Source organism: Poeciliopsis prolifica, unplaced genomic scaffold (genome assembly GCF_027474105.1).
Source record: "Poeciliopsis prolifica strain line A6 unplaced genomic scaffold, Auburn_PproV2 SCAFFOLD002, whole genome shotgun sequence".
Classification (NCBI taxonomy): Eukaryota; Metazoa; Chordata; class Actinopteri; order Cyprinodontiformes; family Poeciliidae; genus Poeciliopsis; species Poeciliopsis prolifica.
The window spans coordinates 11,868,567-11,887,002 of NW_026562377.1; the positions used below are offsets into that span (position 1 = coordinate 11,868,567).

General features: G+C 40.5%; 1 protein-coding gene across 3 annotated transcripts in view; it reads left to right on the forward strand.

The window, feature by feature from the left end:
* The window catches only part of LOC129371600 (arf-GAP with coiled-coil, ANK repeat and PH domain-containing protein 2-like), a 49,736-nt gene extending 39,127 nt beyond the window's left edge, over window positions 1-10,609 (forward strand). Inside the window, exons 15-24 of one of the 3 annotated variants that reach the window (XR_008607169.1) lie at window positions 502-571; window positions 698-792; window positions 1,524-1,726; window positions 2,237-2,338; window positions 2,909-3,001; window positions 3,878-4,104; window positions 4,247-4,356; window positions 4,433-4,543; window positions 4,758-7,762; window positions 8,230-8,330. Coding sequence is in view for 2 of the 3 variants with exons in the window: in XM_055048284.1 (XP_054904259.1) it covers window positions 502-571; window positions 698-792; window positions 1,524-1,726; window positions 2,237-2,338; window positions 2,909-3,001; window positions 3,878-4,104; window positions 4,247-4,356; window positions 4,433-4,543; window positions 4,758-4,819; window positions 8,230-8,339 (1,183 nt within the window). In the remaining variant the exon portion in view is untranslated. Of the gene's footprint in view, window positions 1-501; window positions 572-697; window positions 793-1,523; window positions 1,727-2,236; window positions 2,339-2,908; window positions 3,002-3,877; window positions 4,105-4,246; window positions 4,357-4,432; window positions 4,544-4,757; window positions 7,763-8,229 lie in introns of all 3 variants that reach the window. The other 2 variants (XM_055048284.1, XM_055048297.1) reach the window with 2 other exon arrangements.
* Window positions 10,610-18,436: the final 7,827 nt, after the last annotated feature.

Sequence of the window (18,436 nt, forward strand, 5' to 3'; positions counted from 1 at the left end):
AATAAACCAAGTGAACACTTTGGGTGCATTTTATTTATCTTTCAGAGGTCTTGCATAACGCAGGTCATGTAGAGTTCACTTCAGCTCTGAGAAAACAAAAAATAATTAAAACTTGTTTGCTTTTCTAAGTTTGGGGAAATATTTTCTGTTATGGTGTGAAAACCCTCAATGTGGGTGGGATGTTGTGACAACATTTAATTACTTTCCATAGCAATGTTAATTAAAGCTTGATATGAAAGTCACAAGACTTTTTCCCACAATCTACATAATAATAAAATAATCTAATGGTATGTCTTTGTTTTTGACTCTTGCACATACGATGTATTCATAGAATAAACTTCACTACACAAAGATGAAAAGAGTGAATAGAAAAGAAATCTTTGTAACTTCACAGTGCAAGAAAAAGAGTCAAATCTGCTCTGTAGCTCAATTCACTTTTATTGCTGTAGCAAAAATATGTAAAGAGATACTTTTTTTTTTTTTTACTTGTTCCCCCTACAGGAGCCTGGGGGTGCATTTCTCCAAGGTTCGGTCTTTAACTTTAGACTCATGGGAGCCAGAACTGCTGAAGGTAATTTGGCTTCATTGTTGAGATTCATTTTATGTCAAGTCTTGACCCTGCTGCAAACTGTATTTTATTCTGATTTATGCCAAGTTCAGTAATGATTGTTTTTGTTTTTTTTATGAATTTCACCAGTTGATGTGTGAACTGGGAAACGGAGTGATCAACCAGATATATGAAGCTCGGCGAGAAGAACTAGGAGCCAGAAAACCGCAGCCGGGAGACCCCAGGTATAAAACTGCCGGTGTTATTATTATATTTTAGGTAATGAAATATTCATTTTCTTATTTAAAAAAGAAATATAATAATTTGCTTTTTTTGTATCTTTTAATGTATACTTAATATTGTACAATGGTAAAACACAATATCTTACCAAGTATTTTTGGTCTGGTTTCTAGTGTAAATATTTCAATAAACTTTGACTAAGTTTACTGAAAACTTACTTACTTAGTTTTCAGTAAACTCACAAGTGACTTTTCAGCAAGATTTTGTAAATAACTATATAATATTTTACGTCAAGAATTTCTTAATACTGATGAAAAAGTACTAGTTATCAGGGAAACTATCCACCAGTGAGGCAGTCAGACTTTTTCATCAGTATTAATAAATTACTGACTTTCAGCTCCTATATCTGGCTGAAAAGTTACTTTTAAGTTAGTTTTGTCTCATTTCAAAAGCACAAAGATATTTGCACCATAAACTAAAACAAAAGTACTTGGTAAAGTTATTAGTTTTTTGCAGTGCATAAAGAAGCTTAGGTGGCTAATTAAGAAAATCTGCAGAATGTGGCCATTTTTTAATCTGGTTGTCAGAATAATTGATAACTTTACTAACTAACAGTAATCTGCTGTGAGTTTTTCTTTCACTGAATACCATAATGTGCCCTGAAAAAATATTCCTAGCTTTTGACCTCTTTTGGTTGCATTAATCAGCCCAACATGTCTGTGTTATTTGCCGGCAGACATGAGGTGGAGGCTTACATCAAAGCCAAGTACGTGGAACGACGTTTCGTCCGCCGGCCATCAGACGAGGAGCTTCGTAATAAGGTTGTTTCTCTGAGCAAAGAGGAGAAGAGGCTGAGCAGCAGCTCGGACCACCTGCCGCCTAAAGCACCTCCTCCCACTCCCAAACTTCGGCCAGGCTCTCATGCCTCTGGACAGACAGGTCGGTGCCTAATAAAAACACCAGGTGGCTCTTTATCTAACCCAACTTTCAGAATAAGAAAAACAAAAATGTTGTCACCCTGACTCCAATCTCACTACATTTAGAAGCTTTGAGAGCATTTCAGGTTTACCTGGCTGTAAAATGCTGCTGGATTTAGATGTGGGGAGGTTTTCTCATCCAGACTGTTGACTGACAGCTGTGTGGTGTTTGTAGCCCACCCATCAATGTAACGTACATTATTTGTGAGCAGCATACGTCTGCAGCCTCTTTGCTTCGCATTGCTTTTTGCAGTCTGTCTCTTCCAGTGTTAGCCCAGCCTGTAGTCTAACCATCTTTTCCCCCACCTTGCTTTCTTCTTTCCCTCCTCTCTCATTCCTTTTACTTTTACTCCCTCCATTCCTTCTCTGGCTGTTCTGTGCTTCTGGACTAACCCGCCTTGTATTTCTGACCTCAAAACACTCCAACCCCACCCCGCAACCGTAACTGCACTTCCCATCATCCCTTGCGTAGCTGCTGCCTGCGGCAAAGAGGCCCGCCGCGACTCTCTCTTCTGTCCTGATGAGCTTGACTCGCTCTTCTCCTACTTTGACACCTCCTCCAAGCTCAGGAGCAGTAAGTAATAACAGCTGAGTATTTGGCTTGCTTTCCGTCCCCCCCTCTGCTGTTCGTTTTGAATTTTACAGTTTTGGGAGTAGCGGCCCTTTATCCTTCCTTCTCTTCCTTTCTCATCCAGACTCATGCTGTCCTGTAAGCTTTGCAGAACATGACATGTTACTGTGTTTATAAAGGAGGAGGGCAGTATTTCTCTCACTCAAACTGGTATTTGCACTTATATCTGTATCATTGTTTTGGTTTTTTCTTTCTTTCTTTTTTTCGTTTGTTTTGTTTTTAGGGACCGGGATCTTAAGGTGATGGAGGGAGTCTGTCATCCAGGGCTCTGTTTTGTTTACCATCATTTAGTTGTTGCCAATAAGAAATATTAGGAATACCTTCCTACTCGGACTGCACAAACCTCAATAAAGTTCATAAAAACATTTGATTCAGGAACATCTGGAGACTCATATCGATTATATCAAATCAAAACTCATTAGCTGGAAGGTGTTCCTTTTATGTCATGCTCTTTGGCAACAACAGTTTCATCTAGTGAACCACATGTTGTGAATCAGATTGTTTGTTTTGCAGTGAAAAGTGCGGACAGCGGCATTCAGAACAGCACTGATGGGAGCAGGGAGATGCTGGCCACCACTCCATCCACTAACAGCCTGGCAGATGCAGGTGAGTTGCTTTTTGAGAGTTTTTTGCCTACTTTATGCTGCCAAACATGTTTAATGACTTATTCACAGCAGGCAAATGTGACCTGAGTGTGATTTTCTTTTTTTTTGTTGTTTTTTTGTTTTTTTGCAACATATATCCAACGTTTTCAAGGCTGTCTCACGGTCCAGTTGAGATTTTTTTTTCTCTACCATGCAATCAGATTTGTTCCACTTCCACATGTGGTGGAGACTCATGTCAGTTTGTTTTCAAAGTGTCTGCAATCATGTTGCATTTCGTCTGACTTTTACATGATTGACATAGAAAGGGTAATAATTTTGCACCAAAAAGTCATCTGTCTGTCCCCTGCCCTCTCTTTTTCTCTTCGCTTCCCGTTAATGAACTTGTAAAAACACGGTCGCCTCTCGTTGCTCCACAAATTTAAAATTGATCCTTAAACAGTAATATGCAATATATATGTCTCCTACAGGTTGTACGCCATGTGACGTCAATGTTGTTCCGCACATGCAAATCACTTTGTAGTAGTCTGACTGCAGTTGCTTTGAATTAGAAGAATAACAACCATGCAAAAAATAGGAATAAATCAGTAAAAAATCTGAATTGAGCATCTTGATCTGCTGTGTGAAATTAAGTTCTTAATTTGACAATTATCAGGTTTTTTTGTCGCTCTTTAAATCGACCCCATTACTTTTTCACATTAGATCAAGCATAATTGAGTAACTTTGTTCTTTAATAAATGAAACCATTGTTTAACAAGCTATTTTTGCATTCAGGTCACCAGTTTGTTTGACCTGAATCATAACAGTTTGACTTGAAAAAAGGCAGAAAATAAATCTTAAGAGGGCAAATATGACACAGGTCTCTCCCTCTAATTTCCAGAAGCTGCAGAGTCTCCCCCCATGCCTGCCACGCTCCCGACTGCGTCACCCTGCAAGGATGTGGTTTTCTTTGAGCCAAAGGAGTACAGCCCGGGTCTGCAGCTCTACTGGGCGTCCTTCAGCCGCAGCCTGCCGGACATGGCCGAGGCTCTGGCCCACGGCGCCGAGGTCAACTGGGTCAACACCGAGGAGGACAAGAGGACGCCGCTCATCATGGCAGTGCATGGGGTCAGTGTGAAAATAAGAAGACCTTTATTATATACAATATTTATTCATTGATTAATTTGTTAGAAATGTCATGAATCCAGCAAAAAACTTCCTCAAATATACAGTACAATTAGAGAAAAGCCCTTCATGATATCTTCTTCAGGGCTCACTGGTCACCTGTGAGTTTCTGCTCCAAAACGCAGTCAATGTGAACCAGCTGGACGCTCAGGGCAGAGGGCCGCTGCACCACGCCACCATGCTGGGACACACAGGGTTCGATCACATAGACACACCGATCTGCCTCTAACATTTCTAAAAACAGCATCTCATCAACTTCTCTCTGTTACAGCCAAGTTTGTTTGTTCTTGAAAAGAGGAGCAAATCAAAACGCCGCCGACATCGACGAGAAGACGCCGCTGAGCATAGCAGTGGAGGCGGCAAACGCAGATATTGTCACATTGTGAGTTTTATTCCTTAATACTCAGAAGTTCTGTCCAATGATGTTTAAAAATGTTGAACACCTAACATGGGTTGCTCTATCAAATATGATTAGAGGTCTGAATACTTTTGCACTGAGTTGTAAAGAGATTGCAGTGTTACAAAAATCTTGTTAAATCTTTTGTAGGTGTGATTTCTGTTCGGATTTATTTTTCCGACTTGTCGCTTTTCCTCAGATTGCGGTTGGCCAAGATGAACGAGGAGATGCGGGAGGCGGAGGGGCCCTACAACCCGTCAGGTCAATATAACTCCAACAGCCCAACCGAGATGCAGTACAGGAAGTGCATGCAGGAGTTCATTAGCCTGCAGCTTGACGATGAGTCTGATTAGAGGTGTAAAAGCTCGGGCTTCAGAGTTGGGCTCAGTTAAAGCAGCAAAAGCAAGAAAATGGAGTCTCTGAGCTTTGCCACATTTTTTTTGAAGGCTCTCTGAAAGGAGATCTGTGATTAGAGTTAGCTTAGCCCAACTCTGTTAGCTGAGCTCCTGCTGGGAGCTGAACTGGCCTCTGTACCAATTTCTCATCAGGTGTTAGGCAGGAGAAACGTGACGCAATAAAGCCATCAAATCTGAACTCTAAGCCAGAGTTTTGCTTCCAAAAGCGAGAGACTTTTCCTTTCTGTGACTGTTATCATGTGAGGTAGCAAAAAATGTCTCTTTCTCAATCTCTGTTTTTGTCAAAGGTTTCCTCTGTGTTGGAGGTGCTTCTCAAACTTACAGCCACTGTCCAGAAATGAAAGTATTTATTGCTACAATGCAAAGTAGCTGCCTGCTGAACTCAGTGACTTCATCACAAGATCTGGCAATAATCAAGACGTTTGAATGAAGCTCGGTGAAGGGTAGCATAGTGTGTGTCTGTAAACTATAAACATCCGTTTTTAGAAATTATGCACATTCCAGTTGTTGGTTATATGCAACTACTGTACCTTCTTTCTTGTGACTGTCTGGTTTTAAGGTCTTAATTATGTTCAGGGCTTGTTTACTTGTTTTTATGATCTAAATATATGATCCGTCTTGCTGTTTCTACATGCCCAGAGAAAAAGAAATCTATTTTAGAACATTTTTGTTTTATAAAGTAACTTTAGGAAGCATGTGAGAGCTATTTTCACTGTACATGTTGTAAATAATTCATGTGTATAGTTTGTGATTGACAGAATGCATCAGGAGTGACTGTAGCTGCAGGGTGCCATGAGGATGTTGTATTCACACCTTTGGGTATTTTTATTTTTATTTTATTTGGTTGAAAGGTGTTTATGAAGAGCCAGGGTCCTTGCTTGTTACTTACGCTCACAGGAAATCTAAAATTGTAAGACGATCGTCTGGAATGTTAGCGGATTTCTCTTCAGATATACAAAACCCATTTAGGGATGACGCATCTTCAAGTGCAGTAGCCTAGAAAAAGATGGATATGTAACTGTGAAGCTTTTTTAAATCCTCTCCTAGTCCTAGCTTCTCTGTGTGAGAATCATGTGGGAGCTTTAAAATAGCAACTTACATCAAAATCTTCAGAAAGACTGTGGAATGAGCTCAGTTTGGTTTTGCAGATTGAAATATAGCCCAGTTCCATCTCGTATGTTTTCTTCACCCTGCAAAAAAAAATCATCAGAGTCCTGAAGCACTTTGAATTAATGGGAAGGGAAAGAGCGCCCCCTGCTGTACAACATGAGACGTTTAAAAAGAAAATTGTCAGTGAAAGAGCAAACTACTTCATCACTAATTTTTTTTTTTTTTTTTTTTTTTTACTTTATGGAAACATGTGAAGATGCTGCTTGTGATAACCACTGGAGGGCGCACTAAACAGTTGTTTTTTTTCCCTGATTTTTTTTTTTTTCCCATTTTTTTATCACATTTGGAACTGATTGGCAAAATAATAATATACATAGAGTGCTTTGAAAAAGTATTCATTCCTTTTCTCTTTTTACATTTCTGTTACAATAGCCTACCTTTATTAATTGGATTTTTATGTAACAGACCAATGCAAAGTAGCACATGATTGTGAAGTGGAAGGGAAAATACATATATAAACTGTAGTATTTATTTGCAGAAAATGAGAAATGGTCAAAATAATGACAAAGACGCATTGCTTTCAGACCTCAAATAATGCAAAGAAAACAAGTTCATATTCATTTAGAAGTAACAATACTAATGTTTTAACTCTAGAACAGTTCAGAAATCAATACTTGGTGGAAAACCACGAGCTTTTCAATGGAGTTCAGTGCAGTGGGCTCATACTTTTGTCCAGTCTTCATCTCTCTTGAGTCAAAACAACTTTTTCTATAATTACAGCTTTCAAATCTTCTGGGTTGCGTCTCTACCAGCTTTGCACATTTAATGAATAAAATGTCTACCTGCTCTCCTCTAAATAGTTCAGCCTCAAAGAGATTGCACAGAGCACAGCAGTGAACTTTAATTAAGTCTCATCAAATATTTTAAATCAACTCCATCCTCAGTCTATGTCATGCTCTACTCTGTGTTGGTCTGTATAAAACATCCCAACAAAATGCACTCAAGTTTGTCGTTTTGAAGTTCGAAGGGTGTGAATACTTCAGCAAGGCATCACACATTTTTGTTCAAGTTTTTAACTTTTGTTGTGAAAATGTGTGGGAGGTAAATTAGCAGCAGAATAAGCATTTTGTGTTGCTGATGGGTTTTGTTTTGACTTATTGATTATGAGGAGACTGATGGATAATTAGTGAGGAAGATCCAGCCTCATTGATCCTCCATGTTTTCATGGAGCCGAGTTCATCTTTGGGTTTTAATGAGTCGGAATAAAAAGCAGCAGAGTGGTTCTGAATCTCAGAAATGGCATCGAAGATAAATACTCAAAAGTTCTGCAACAATAGTTTTAGAAAACCTAAAATGAAGATTTACTTTGTCATCAACTCAGAACCACTTTCCTGACACAAGCAGTTCTTCTTCTCATCTCGTTCTCTTTCTGTTTTTGTATTTTGCTTTTCATTTCTTGCTCTCCACCCCAGAGTTTGTGCCTTCCTTGTGTTCTCTCTTGTTTCTTTGGGGTACTGAGGCCAGCACGACTGTATTTTTGTACATAAACTCCTGCACTTTAATCACAATACAGTTGTTGAGGAAAAACAAGTGTCTGTGGGCTTCTTTCTTTCCTCCTTAGTGGAGCCCTGCTGGCTCTTCCTGTTCTCCTTCTCTCTCTGTTGGCCGACTCTCTCAGGTAGGGACGACTTTTTCCTTCTCTGTTCTGTTGAAAACTTTCACTGCATGAGTTTCTCAACTCTGACCTGTCCTGCTGCTGCCCTGGACCTCCTTCCCCACAACGTCTGGAAAAGTTTGGAATTTGATTCAGGAATTTTCTGGTCGGGATGAATATTTGTATCTTCTGACTTTCTTCCTTGACTCTGTAAATGTTGCATCCACTTGTCTATTCTAATCCATCCCTATCAGTAGATGCATCCTAACCCATCGATACATTTGTCCGTCATTCATCTATTTCTCCTTCCATTGGAATATTTGTTACAAATTCATGTTGTTTTTTTACTTTAAAACTGGACAAAACAAAAAACGAATCAACGCTTTGCAAGTCTGAGTCTGAAGAGCCATGTCTAAACCCTGGATGTTGTAAATGTGATTTCCTACAGTGTTTGTTTACGTTTGTCCCACTTGTTTTTCTCTTCTCTTCAGGGGACGAAACCTACCAGGACATCTTCCAGGACTTCACCCACATGGCCTCCAACGACCCAGAAAAGCTGAACCGCTACCAGCAGTACGACCCTCAGAGTCAGAGACCCTGATGCTGCGGCGCCGGCGCCGCCCAGGTCAGACCTTCTCCACTTCAAAAAGAACCCAAGAAAAGCTAGAGGCCTGGAGTGAAGTCGGCTTTCCTTGCAGGATCACTCGGAAAGAATCTCATGTCACTTGTAGTTTTTGTAAGAGTCTGGAAGCACTTTGGTCAACTGAATAGGGAAAAAAATAAATAAAAATCATGTATTTGTTTGCTTTTCAGTTTGACCTTTTGCTGTCGGGGAATGGTACAGTGTTAAAGCTGTTTGAAAGGATGAAAACTGAACTCTGAATGTAGAGCAGTCATCGTTCTTTGACCAAGTTTCACTTCTCCCATCCGGATATGCAAAACATATGTAGAGAAGTTATGAAAAAAAGCCTTTATTGTTGATGCATATCAGCATGTTTCTCATGAAAGGTTTGGCCTGTACATGCTTTTACTTTATTTGCACAAGTCTCTTCATTAACAGGTTTGCTTAACAGGAAGCAAACCTGTTAATATTTCATTTTTGTGATTTTTAAAACTTTGATTTAAGTAGATTTGTAAATGTTTGTAGTTTTCATGTTTTGGTGCCTTCAGATTGTATCATTGGATGATTTTGGGGGGAAAAACTTTATCTTAGACTCTTGAACTAAATGTTGTGGCTCAGCAAGGAAACATCAGCCGGACGTTAATTGACAAGTTTTGAGGAGGAATTTTTGGTTTGCAGTCGATGCTAAAACATCTGTTAACTGAGTGTCTTCCACATCAGTAACACACCATTAAAAAAAGACAAAGCTACTTTCAGCACTGAAAATGTGTCGCACTTAAAAGATTCAAATCATCAAATTTAATAATCAAGTGAGTAAATAGAGAATATGGTTTATATAGAGAATAAATCTAATGAAATCAACATATCCTCCCTACAGCCAATACCTGGTAGAAAATGGAATATTTTCCCAGATGTTTTGGGATCCTTAAGCTGTTTTTGTGCTGATATGAGACTTTGAGTTCTTTGTCCCCCAGTCTCTTTCTTCCTGTTGAATAGTGAACTTTGACCCTAACCAAGGCAGTGGAGGCCTGCTCTCGCTGCTCTGAGTGGCGTCTCTGCTCCATGTTTTCTCCTGTTTTGAATAATGACTTCACTGGAATTCACTAGAATAAAAACAATACAAAATAAATAGAATTATAAAAAACAAAACCTTAAAATGACTTTGTAACCCTTTCTAGATTGACTGACATCATGACTGCTTTTGTTTTAAATGCATTTTGATCAGGGCATGATGAGTTGTTCTTTTAACCTGCTTCGTGTTGTCAGACAGGTCCTCGTGTCCAACATGGGGACCATTTGTGACTTCACGTGTGGCCAGCTTTACTCGGCTTGTCTTTGTCTCGAATCCACGTTCACGTAATGATCTGAAACATTTAAGTGTGACGAACAAAACAAGAAAACCAGAAAATATGAAAGGGGAAAATCCTTTCTTTGCAGTGCGGCTGTTCCCTTGGTGTTGTCTGTCCAGGACGGGACGCCTGTCTCATCTCACTTCATTCAGTGTTAGGTTTTCTACGCCACAACATTTAGCTAAAGAGTTGTTGTTCGTCTTCTTGCTCTTCTGCTGCTCATCTTGCAGAAGAAAACAGAGATCAGGCCAAAAATCAGAGTGAAAATGTCCATTTTGATGAATTCGCAGACTGCAGCAGTGCATTGTTTGTAATTATTCAGACGAGTCGGAGCCGATGCAGAGGGAACAGATCATGAATGAATTTTCATTTTTAATGACTGCATTTCTGTTTCAGTAGAGGAAAAGAAGTTTAAAGTGTTTTTGTTGCATAAAATTCAATTCAAAGTTTCTATCTAGGATCTTGTTTAGGAATTAGCCTACACCTCTGAATAAATTCCCAAATGTAGAAATTCAGTTTTAATGTTTAAATGGTCATTTCAGCATTTTGTGCTCATTCCTGTTATCTTGTAAGTTCTTGTTTCTCTCTCTCTCTTTTTTTGTTGATCTTTTTGATATTTTGTGTAGATTTTTCTGATCAGAGGACAAATCTGTCCAAAGCAACATGGGATACAGTTTTTGTACATTTTGTACAGATGATTTCAAATTCTCAAGACTGAAGTATGGAGTTAGAGGTACTTGAATGATTTAAATAAGCTTTTATATATGCTGTTTGTATCCTTTGATAACCATAGCCTGTTTTTATATGTGCCGTCTGTTCGCCTGTATACATGTACTGTGTAATACACCTGTAATGATACCTGCAAGGTCTTAAATACACAGAAACGAATGATTCACCTCCGATTGTTGGGTCTGTTTTTGGTTTGAGTGGGCAGGAATGCAGGGATGCGTTTTGCTGATCAAAAAAGTGATTTTTGTTTTTATTTGTTCAGGTTCTTTTTGGTTCGCCTCTTCAATAAACTGCATTCTGAAATTTGTCCAGCAGGGGGAGAACTGCTTCCACTCCCTCTTGATGCTGTGAAAACAACTTGGAAATCAAAACTCCATCCATCCCTCTCTTTATTTTTCACCTTTTTGGAATTCATTTTTATGTTGCCATCTGCAACAGATGTTGAATGGCAAAGAAAAAAAACAACACACTATAGAGTATGAAAGTTAATTTCTGCCATGAAAATGAGATAAAATCTCAAGAAGTAATAAATTTTACTTTCAAAGTCATTTAGAAATTAAAAAGTCAGTATTTCTCTAAAGAGGCATATACTCCTGTGGAAGCCCATATCTCATATTCATGACTTTATAGGTCATATTTATGACTTTGAAAGTCAAAATTATGACTGAGTCTTAAAATTAATGTCTTCATATCTCATAATTCTGACATCAAAATGATGACTTCTTTGTTGGACTTTTTTTTATGGCAAAAATGAGCTTGCATAGTTGAGATGTATGGAATTATGGACAATTTGAAATGTTTTTTACAGGAGTTGATGTGGTTCATCTGTGAGCTGGCTAACATAAAGTAGACTCCACTCCTCTTATTACTCCACTAATGTATTTTTTTACAAGGTTATTAAGATCAATAATCCATCCTTTGATTAATTGCCCGATAACTAATTGCTTCTGGGTTTTTTGGGTTGTTTTTTTTTTTTTACCGTCTCTGCAGATTAACCACATGTGCCTCGTGACCCTAATGACCTAACCTAGCGGCGTGTTCGTCCCGCCTCAGGGTCCGCATGGATGAAAACCGACGCGGTGCCCATTGAAACGTGGCACAGCCTCCTTCCTGCTTTAATAATCACATGGTGTTTATTTCTGCAGCTGTTTAAACAAAGCCCACCACAAACTACTGAGTCTGCCAACAAATCTGTTTAGTCTGCTGCTAGCTAATGTTCCTCACAACAAATGCCACAATAAAACTTCACCTCAAACACAAAGTGCTGGTTCGTCGTGCCGCCATCTTAATTTATTGGCCGGTCCGCCCTGAGACTTGCTTTTTGTTCCCAGGAGCGTCGACGGCTTCGGTTCAGACGCCGCATTCCCACCTGGAAGTCATCCTGCAAACATGTTGCCTTAACTACGTTTCAAACACGACTGAGAGATAATCTGATTTCGGGATAAATGGCGTAACACGAGGAGCCGAAACAAAGATTGTTGCGCAAGCACTTTTCAGCTGAAGGGTCAACTTGAAACATTCCCTGATGCTCGTTTTCCTCTAAGCGGGTTAAGTCGTGGACCTGTTTCCCTCCTGACCCGTCCTGCCTGCCTGCCTGACTGCAGCTCGTTTCTCTTCTCCCTCTGCTCTGAATCTTCTCCTTCCAGGAAGTCTGCGGTCTGCTCGCCTGTGGAGAAACGAAGGAGATGTTTCCCCCCATAAAAACACCACGTGAACAAATGCTCAGAGGGCCAAGCTCCCATTAATCCTGCTGCGACTGCCAAGGGCCCAAACTGTGGAGCGCAGTCATGTTAACAAGTCGCTGCGTCCAGCGATAACTGAGGCCTCGTTTTCTTTAAACAAAGGGAGCGTGCAGGTGTTTGTGGGATTAGATCATTTCACCAACTTGACATCCAAAAGCCAGGAATGTCTCGAGTTAGTTTTGGGTTGCCAAATGTCGACATGTTAATGCAGCTCAGATTGAGCCGCAGGTTCAGGCTCTGCTTTCGTCACTTCAGTTCTCCTGTCCAGGACTTTTCCACCTTCTGCAGTTTAAACTCAGCAAGTTAACAAAAGTACAAACTCGTCCATCTTTAAGTCTACAATGATTTAATAAAAAATAATGAACAGGTTTAGAGCAGAAGTCTGGAGTCATCGCTCATGGCTTTATAGATGCAAAAATGCCTGATGGAGAAATTTTATTTTATTCAAAAGTGGGGGAAAAAAACAGCCAATAAAGTAAATGTTGTTAAGACTGGCCTCTCTTCACATTGACTCTCTGTGGTTCAATGGTGTGTCAAAGTATTCGAAATGTCCCTGTCGCGCTTTTAGACCAAAAGATGTGAACAGTGTTTGTCTGTTCTTGAATTTTGTCAGATCGGGGAATAATTGGTAAAATGTTTCTACTTTCTTCTCAACTTGTTGATTCCACATTATGAAATGCCTCTTTCAGCTCTTTAAGTGAGGGCAATTATTAAAAAAGCTTCTTTCATTTGCTGCCACAATGTGGAAGAAATGAAACTTGCTGCAGCCGATTTAGCCGCTGGTAAATGGTTCACATTTTCCACAATCATCCTCTGGCTTTTGAAATGCCGAGGAATGAACCAGGAGGCTCAAGGTCGCGGTCACGCTTGCAGCGTCCGACGCGTGGAGGAATACAGCTTGACAGAAACGGCGGATCACGGAGAGTCGCCTCAAAGCTCTCGGCCTCCGCGGTGCTAGAGGAGCCGTCGTCCTGTCAGAAACGCCGGAGAGCGTTTGTGCTGTTGTGGTCTTTGACTCCTCAGCCCTGAGCTGTGGTGTTTACACCGCCCGCGCTCACACCCCAACAGAACAACTCGGGTTTCATATTCTGCAGCGGCCTTGTGCCGACAATCCAAACAGTCCCGCCCGTTTTCTCCCGAGTGCCGGTGATGAATGGACGGCGGCATGAATAGGCTCAGTGTAAACAGCACATGTTGGTGGAGCAAAGTGCTGCACCGTGCGCTGCCGTTCAGTTTATGTCTCTGCTGCACATTTCCCAGAATGAACACGCCTTGTTTTCCCCCAACAGGAGCTTCCCTGGAGAGCAGTCTGATGTTTCCAGCAGCTTTCTCCATCTGAAGGGGAAAAATGGGCCTTTTGCTGCTGCTGCTGCTGCTCCAGCAGGTCTGCCCTCCAGCTGTTGGACACCAGAGTCCTACAGTCTGGGAAAGACCGGAGGATCGCTCCGATATTTTCCAGGTCTGAAAACATTTGGAGGAAGAAATTTTGAGTATGAAAAGAAGGGTCCTTGCTGCTTCTCTTGTGTCCTCTGTGTTTCCTTCCTTCCTTGGGGCCTCATTTTCCTCCCTGCTTCCTCTTCATTCCTCCTTTCTTATTTTCCTCCCTGCTTCCTCTTCATTCCTCCTTTCTTATTTTCCTTCCCTGCTTTCCTCCTTAATTGTTGCCAAAAGATTATATATTACTGAAAAATACATTTTTTGCATGAAAAATAGGCCAAAAAATCTGAAGGAGTTTGAAGGTCTAAGCTCTCTCTCTGCTGGTGGGTCATCTGTTATATTCCCTCAAAGCAGCTGTGAACAAGTGGAAGGATAAATTTCACTCCAAGCTTTGTAAACAGCTACTGAAAAAAGACAAGCTTGTCTTTTTTTTTCTTTTCTCTCTTAACTTCCTAAATCTTCCTAAGTCGTTTCAGAACACTACTGTTCTGAAACGACATACAAAAGCTGTTTTTTGTTTTGTTTGTTTTTGTATTTCTGTACATAAAAACTTTGGATTCAACAGTCACACTCAAAATGAAGTTAAATTGAATAGAAACACTCATCCAGAACGACAGAAGAACCAAAAACGTCTAAATCTCTGCAGGCGTCAAATCTTTTGCCTCAACAAAAGATTTGTTTGTGATTCAACAAAAAGGCTGGAGGTCCAAGTTTAAAACCACTGCTGACCAAAACAAAACAGAATCCCAAACAAAAACTTTTTAGCTTCTGCTAAACACTAACGTGTTTAGCAGAAGCTAATGCTAATCTCAAATTGTCCTTTGAAAACCAAAAACCCTGAGCACCAATTTAATTTTGACATTATTTACATGTTCTGATACTCTTTAGGTATTGTAGGTGATTTATGTTCTTGTTCTCTGTTTTTTCACTTCCTGTGTTTTTCTGTGTCGAGATAAAGTTATGGGGTCGCGAGCAGGAAGAGAGGACGCTCTTCAAAACTAGAAAATTCCTGAAGAAATTTAACCAGGGCCTGCCAAAGTGTGCCCGTCGGTTTGGACCCAGCGTTCTGATGCTAAACATTAGCATCCATGCTAAAGAAAGCATGACTTACTGTCACAAGCATGACTTACTGCCTTCGATATACTAACATGGGTAATAAGTAAGGGAAATAGCTAATACCTCATTTAAGGTAAAAGGCTAATGCTAATTCTCTGCCTTGCTGTGCAAGGCAGAGCCCTAACCTGAGTGAAAAAGATTATGCAGGATAATCTTCTTGCACTGCCTATGGCAGTGCACTAGTGGGGAACAATAAAATGCTAATGTTTGTGATGTTAATGCTCTGCCTTGCTGCGGAAGGCAGAGCCCTAACCGGAGGGAAAAAGATCATGCAAGCTAATACCATTGCAGCGCCTGTGGCGCTGCATTAGCCACAAACGAATCTTAAGGCTTTTATTTTGACGTTTTCATTGAGCTTGATTTTAAATTGCCAATCTAATCCCATGGGTAACAGTGATTGGATTAAATAACACATATAATGGTCAAAAGAGCACTTACTTGATTTAAAAATTGTCAAGGCTTTTATTTTGAAAATTTTTTAAAGCTTAATTTAAAATTGCCACAGTAATTCCATGTGTAACAATAGTTGGTTAAAATGAGTTAGGCCAAAACAGGCAGTTCTAAAGTCCAGCTTTTTCCTCTGAGTTCTGCCATAGTTAGAACTACAGTGATGCGTTTTTGTAGTCCTAAATCAGCTGGCCCTGCTGTGTTCCGTTGCTATGGTAATGGATCCTCTGCAGGCTGTGAGTTAGAGAGGGGGAGACATAATTCTATCAGTTTGAGGCAGCCATTTTCACTAAAATAGGCATGAGCCAGAAAGGAATCTTAAGGCGTTTATTTTGAAATTTTCAGTAAGCCCTCGTTTTAAATCCAATCTATTCACATAAGTAACAGTGATTTGGTTAAATAATTTCTAAAATGCTCCAAACAGCAATTGATAAAAATTGTCAAGGCTTTTATTTTGAAATTTTCATTAAGCTTAATTTAAAATTGCCACACTAATCCTGTGTGTAACAATGGTTGCTTAAATTCAGTTATAAAAAGTCCAAACACAATGTAATTCTAAAGGCCAGCTCATTCCTCCTCAGCAGTAACTGACTGTAGTTCTGACAATCAGCTCTGACCTCTTTTGTAGGCACTGAGTGTTCCACCATGTTGTAGTTCTAACCTTCAGGAATTGTAGTTCTAAAGAGGTCAACTGTCATGTGTGTGAGGCAGAGACAGATTTCTATCTTTGTGAGACACCCCGTTCAGTTATAATGGAAAAAGCAGCCCGAACAAGTCCTTGCCGTTCGGAACCGTGATACGTATCGGAAAACCGTTTGAAGCGTATGAGAGCTATTTTTCGTCTCCGATAGTCCTGCAAATCATATCTGTAGCTCATTCACAGTGATTGCAGCGATGGGAGAAAAATGGTGTGCGCTGAGGTCTGAAATTTTCCATAAAAGTATGAAAATACGTGGTGGAGAGCGTCAGTTAGGCTAGAACTTGATTTTGCTCTAAAGCACCTTGACAGAAAACCGTAAGCCCTAGAAAAATTTTGAAAACATTTTACCGGAGCAGACATTCGTATTGATGTCATGACCGAGTTTGATACCGATTGCACGATATTTGTGGGCGTGGCGGCGATTTCAAAATTTATTTGGGGTCAGAAATCCACTTCATTCTCCACTCTAGCGGAGCGGCAGTTGGTGGCAGTTATGCTCTGCGTTTCGGCAGTTGGAAATTTCGCTCGTTTTTCGCTTTTTACGTCGCCGTCATTCCTAATAAAAGTAATAGCACCCCTCCGCACGTTTTGATACCACTTTTGTGGGTGGGCTCGCAGCGGTGCGAGCCGCATTCCGGTTGACGGAAGAAAAATAAAGAAATAAAGAGACGTTCTATTGGGTGTAGATTAATAGGTGGCTGCCATGCAATGCAAGGAGGCATTGCTATAGGCAGGCCCCAATAAGAGCATGACTATAACCGACCCAAATCATTCTTAACCAAACCTTTAACCCATGTGTCAAACTGAAAGTTTACTAAACAGCCACTTAATAATTTATCCCCCCAAAAAATTAACTTGGGAGATTGTAAGTGCGCAAAATGTTTTCGAAATTAGCCGAAGAGCTAAACGCCAAATTAGCTCGGCTATTAGCTGAAGTGTGCTAATAGCATAGCATACTTCAGCTAATAACAGTGGTCTCCACGGTTTCCACGCCGGAGAACCCAGAAGGCAGCCCGACTCCACACGGCTCTCCTCCTCCAGAGGAGGAGCGAGGAATCCAAGAAGCTCCGAGAAGCTAATTAATCAGCGAGGAGCTGCTCTGGGATCAAACACGAGAGTTTATGCTGGTCCTGCACAGCTGCTGCGGCTGACGGCTGCCAGAGACGACAGCCGGCGTTATATAACTCTTTAAAATGTTTTGACATCGGCCGCCTCTCCTCTCCCCGGTGCAGCAGTGAGCCAGCCGCGGTCCCCGTGGGGAAGGGAGCTTCCCATTGGCTCCCACAGCAGCGCGCGACCCTCACATTGTCCACGCGGCGCCTCGCAAAGGCATTAAACTCCCTTTTCCCACGTGTTCATCTGGTGGCAAGAACCCAAACGAACCCTGTTTGTACTGAACGCGTTTTTAATAGTTCTGGTCATGAATTGTGAGCAGACCTTCATAGACAGAAGAGGACTGATTATTCTTCAGATTATGTTTCTGAAACAGAAAAATATGCACTGTTTTTTTTTTTTAAAACCCTGAAGTGTTCCAGCAAACAGTGGCTCCAGCGGGTGTTGAACCAAGATGGTTGATCTGACGGCCCAGAGGAACCGGGACTGGCAGGACATCAGGTGGTGACTGGAAACATCTGGGCTCCATCTTCCTGCTCTGTTTAAAACTTCTGACATGCAGAGTCGCTCTCACTGCTGCTACAAAGGCATGCCACTCTTTCAACTTGTGGCATGCATTTTATTTAAAAGGAAAAAAAAGGTTATTGAAAATCCTTTCCTTCCATTTTACAACTTTGTGCTTGTCACATAAAATGCTGATAAAGCACAATTTTGTGAGGACAGCATTCAGTATTATGAAAGCTTTTAAGTGCCAAAAATCTATTGTGTTGTGAGGGTTAGAGGAGTTGAGTCCACTGAGTGCTTCCTGCATGTTTGCTTTCCTTGCTTATGCTGTTGATAGTCAAATTAATAAACAGTTTAGATTTTATTAAGCTTTTTGCTTCTGAATGAAGGAAACTTTCAGGACAGCTTCTGGGTTTCTGCAGGCTCCACCAACTCGACGTTAAGACTTTTTAAACCCATTATGAACTCAATTCTAATTCTAATTCAATTCAAGACTTGCATCAGTACAAAAATGTGCAAAAGAAAATCAAGTATTTCTATAGTGATTCTGTAGTGCCAAGTTTATTGTTGTTTTTTTCTTTTGCACAAAACGAATGTGGCGTGGTACGGAATGGCAAAAACAAAGATCAACGCAAGAATTGGCGATAATTTACATTTACCAATAACAGTCTCAAAAACCTAGCTAGCTGGTTAGCAAGGATTTATTAGCAGCTAATTAGCAGTAGCCTCAACCGCCTCAGACAGCTGCAGGCGAGTCAAACTGTTGCCTGACAGAAAATTCTCAGGAGAAAAACAAATTACATGGAATATACAACACCAACTAGACCTGCCACGACAATTAGGCCAACTTCACATTTTCTAGTGAAGTCATGACATTTTAATCACGTCTCAATTTTATTAATTTTAAGAATGCACACACAAGAGATGTTAAAAAAATAT